The 3,983-nt window shown below is 50.0% G+C and overlaps 1 protein-coding gene across 1 annotated transcript in view; it reads right to left on the reverse strand.

Annotated features, from left to right (window-relative positions):
• Positions 1 to 2,016: 2,016 nt before the first annotated feature.
• LOC308161518 (amyloid-beta A4 protein-like) overlaps positions 2,017 to 3,983 on the reverse strand; it is a gene marked incomplete at its 3' end in the record, with an annotated part of 19,962 nt that continues 17,995 nt past the window's right edge. Inside the window, 6 exon segments of the mRNA XM_080535539.1 lie at positions 2,017 to 2,118; positions 2,309 to 2,455; positions 2,573 to 2,664; positions 3,210 to 3,266; positions 3,545 to 3,686; positions 3,943 to 3,981. Of these exon segments, the coding sequence (XP_080391665.1) occupies positions 2,017 to 2,118; positions 2,309 to 2,455; positions 2,573 to 2,664; positions 3,210 to 3,266; positions 3,545 to 3,686; positions 3,943 to 3,981 (579 nt within the window).

A 3,983-nucleotide genomic window follows, 5' to 3' on the forward strand; every position in this document is an offset into this window, starting at 1 on the left:
GGTAGGGAGGGAGAGAGAGAGTGGTGATATGAAAGCGGGTAGGGAGGGAGAGAGTGAGAGGTGATATGAAATGGGATAGGGAATGTCAGATATGTACATTTTAATCTCTAAGCCCCCCGTACCCTCTCTCTCTCCCTTTCCCTCTCCTTCTCACACGCAGCGCTCTCCGCACTGTACCGTCACAACACAGAGAGAAGGGGGGGGGGGGTGAGAGAAAAGGGGGGAGGACAGGAGGAGTTGTTTGGGAATGATGGACAGGTGGAGAGAGGTAGAGAGTCTGAAAACTTGAAAAAGAAAAAAACAGGATGGTTTGGGTGGTTTCATTCTGACCATCGAAAGAATCGATATATAGTCACTCACAGACTGTGGGGGGGATGGTAAAAATATCCGGAATGACAATCAGAAATGTAGGAATTACAAAAGAGCATTCCTAACCTGCGGCATGAGACGCCAGTAAATGGAAGCGGGGATACCGAGGAGACCAGTAATACCAGTAGTGCCACTCTCTAAATGAAACTCAGAGTGCATAGAACGCAAACAGTAACACAATCGACTTTCCTTTCAAGATACTTCACTTACACTTCAATATTATATTACATATATATCGAGCATTCTGCCCATGCAGCTAAGACAGAGTGAGGCATGGGGGTGGGTTGGGTTGGGGCGGGGTGGGGGGATGGGGGGGACATAAATGTAGAGCACAGACTCTGTTTAAAGCATATCTCCGCGTGACAACAAAAGAAGCAAGATCAGATTCTAAATATTTTTTTTTCTCTTTTCTTCTCCATCTTCTTCATATCACAAGATCACAAAGAAGACACTAGAAATGTACAATCCTTCTAAATGACTACATGAGAGGAGGTCTGGTCCCACCGGAGGGGGGGCGGGGCTCAGGACCCTTGACGACGGATATCTGTCAATCAATATCGCCATGCACTACATAAAGTTACAGCTACGTTTTTCTTGCCTTTATTTTTTATAATACATTTACACACAAAATAAAAAAAACAAAAACATTCAATATTCTTTGACCCTTTTACATATATTTGATGATGTATATTCTTTTTTTGTTGTTTTTTTTCTTCTATTTTTTGGGGGTTTTGTATACCTTTTTATTGAAAAACAAACCTGAACCGCTTGGGGGAGGGAGAGGGGGAGAGGGGGAGAGGGGGGTAATAATCCTGCAGAGAGGAGCTCAGAGAAAAGCCCCTCCTCCCGTCGTTAGCTCTAAGAGCTGTTATGTCACCAAACACAGCACAGCTGTCATCTGGGGAGTAGGTAGTCGGGGAGGAGTGCGTGGGAGAGAAAGAGAGAGAGAGGGAGGGAGGGAGGGAGAGGGAGAGAGGGAAGGGGGGGGAGAGGAAAGAGAGTGCACTGGAGGGAGTAAGGGAGTCGTAACAAATAAAAGGAGTGAGCAGGAGGAGGAGGAGGAGGAGGAGGAGGAGAAAGAGGAAGAGGGTTGCTAGGGGTTTTGGGGGGTTTCTGTTCACAGCCTACTACTTTGAGCTGGGAGCAGGGAGATGTCTGTCTGACCCGGACGGACAGACAGACTCATGGATGGAATGGTCGTGAGTCACCTATGTATCAACACTAGAGACGTCTCGTCTGTGGTCAGCTAACAGGTGCAGGTGAAGAAGGAGACCCTTGTCTTGTCTGAGGAGCCACTCCAGCTAAAGGATGTTTTTTTAAGTGCTGCACTGTACAGGGGGGGGGGGGGGGGGAAGGGATATGGGTTCGAGGTGGACTGTGGTTGTTTCATTTCGGCCCCTAGCCCCCCCCGAGTCCCCTGGCCTCTAGTCCCCTAGGGAGGTGTACTAATATGGCATGGCTTTACTTCAAACCCTCCAATAGAGTGTGCTGTCACCTCTCCAGGGTTAGGGTTAGATCCTTCAGATCTGTCGAGAACAAAGGACTAGGGGGCGAGGCTAGGGGCTAGGATGGAATCGGGGCCTAGGTAGGAGGGGGGGGGAGGAGGAAGGTGAGGGAGAGGGAGAGGAGGTGAAAGGTGGCAGATCTTTAGTTCTGCATCTGCTCAAAGAACTTGTAGGTGGGGTTCTCATAGCCGTTCTGCTGCATCTTAGACAGGTGGCGCTCCTCTGGAGTCACGGCAGCGTCCACCTGCAACACACACACACACACACACACACACACGCACGCACACACACACACACACATGGTTAAGGCAAAAAAACAAAAAAAAACACCCAACACACAGTTAACACAAACACGCAAACACACACACACGGTAAATGAGAAAAAAACACACACACACACACACACACACACACACACACACACACACACACACCTCGATGACTCCGTGGTGGATGGAGGTGTACTGCTTCTTCCTCAGCATCACCAGGGTGATGACGATGACCGTCGCTATGACAACTCCGCCCACCATCAGCCCGATGATGGCGCCCTTGTTGGAGCCTACATCCTCGGCGAAGAACACCTGTCAACCAATCAACACACCGGCTGTCAGTCGGCGAATCAACCGGGAGGCCCCGGGCGGTGCATGGTCACATGACTGGAGAGGCAACAACACACATGTGGGGTCGAGGTTCCGTACCAGTTTCTGATGATGCACCTCGTAGCTGGTGCTCTGTCTCTCCTCCGTGTCCATACGCACCTCAGGGAACTCAGCTGGCTTCAGAGCAGACACTGAGGATGACACACACACACACACAGACAGACAGACAGACAGACAGACAAACAGACAGACAGACACAGACATAGAGACAGAGACAGAGACAGAGACACAGACACAGACACAGACACAGACACAGACACAGACACAGACACAGACACAGACACAGACACAGACACAGACACAGACACAGACACAGACACACACACACACACACACACACACACACACACACACACAGCATTATACACACTTTCCAAAGATACATATCATCCAAAAGACATCCTAAACATATCATATCCATACACTACTACTATTATTGTCCATAACAGAACACACACACACACACACTCACACACTCACACTCACACTCACACACACACACACACCTACACACTCACACACACACCCACACACACACTCTCACACACTCACACTCACACACTCACACTCACACTCACACACACACTCACTCACTCACTCACACACTCACACACACACTCACACACTCACACACACACACACACACACACACACACACACACACACACACACACACCAGGTCGTGTGGGTAGTCCTCTGCTGTCTGGGGCTGGACGGGCATCAACGGGTTCAACTGCAGTGAGACAGACAGACAGACAGACAGACAGGAGGAACCAGTTAGCTGTCTGCTGCGCTGCATTATCACTTCAGTGAGTCAGTGTGTGTGTGAGTGTGTGTGTGTGTGTGTGTGTGAGTGTGTGTGTGTGTGAGTGTGTGAGTGTGTGAGTGAGTGTGTGAGTGTGTGAGTGTGAGTGTGAGTGTGTGTGTGTGCGTGCGTGCGTGCGTGAGTGCGTGCAAGTGTGTGTGTGTGTGTGTGAGCGAGCGTGCGTGCGTGCGTGCGTGTGTGGTTACCATGGTTCTCTGTGTTGGGCTGGTTAAAGCTCTCAGGGTGGATGAAGCCCATGCGGTCCAGGTCCAGGGGGGCAGAGCCTGGGTCCAGGGGGGCAGAGCTGTAGGCCTGGTCAGGCATCAGAGCATCGTTCCCATAACTCACCCTGCCATCAGTCTGGGAATACAGGACACATCACTGAATATATATATATATATATGTGTGTGTGTGTGTGTGTGTGTGTGTATGTGTGTGTTCCCTCCAAGAGTGGAGAGAGTGCTGTGTATGTGCTACACACAGAGATGTATTGATTGTGTGTGTGTGTGTGTGTGTGTGTGTGTTCCCTCCAAGAGGGGAGAGAGTGCTGTGTATGTGCTACACACAGAGATGTATTGATTGTGTGTGTGTGTGTGTTACTCACCCTCCCGTCACTTTGCAGGGAAGAGACCTGCTGAGACAGCT

Source organism: Nansenia antarctica (assembly GCF_963989245.1).
Source record: "Nansenia antarctica genome assembly, chromosome: 7".
Lineage (NCBI taxonomy): Eukaryota > Metazoa > Chordata > Actinopteri > Argentiniformes > Microstomatidae > Nansenia > Nansenia antarctica.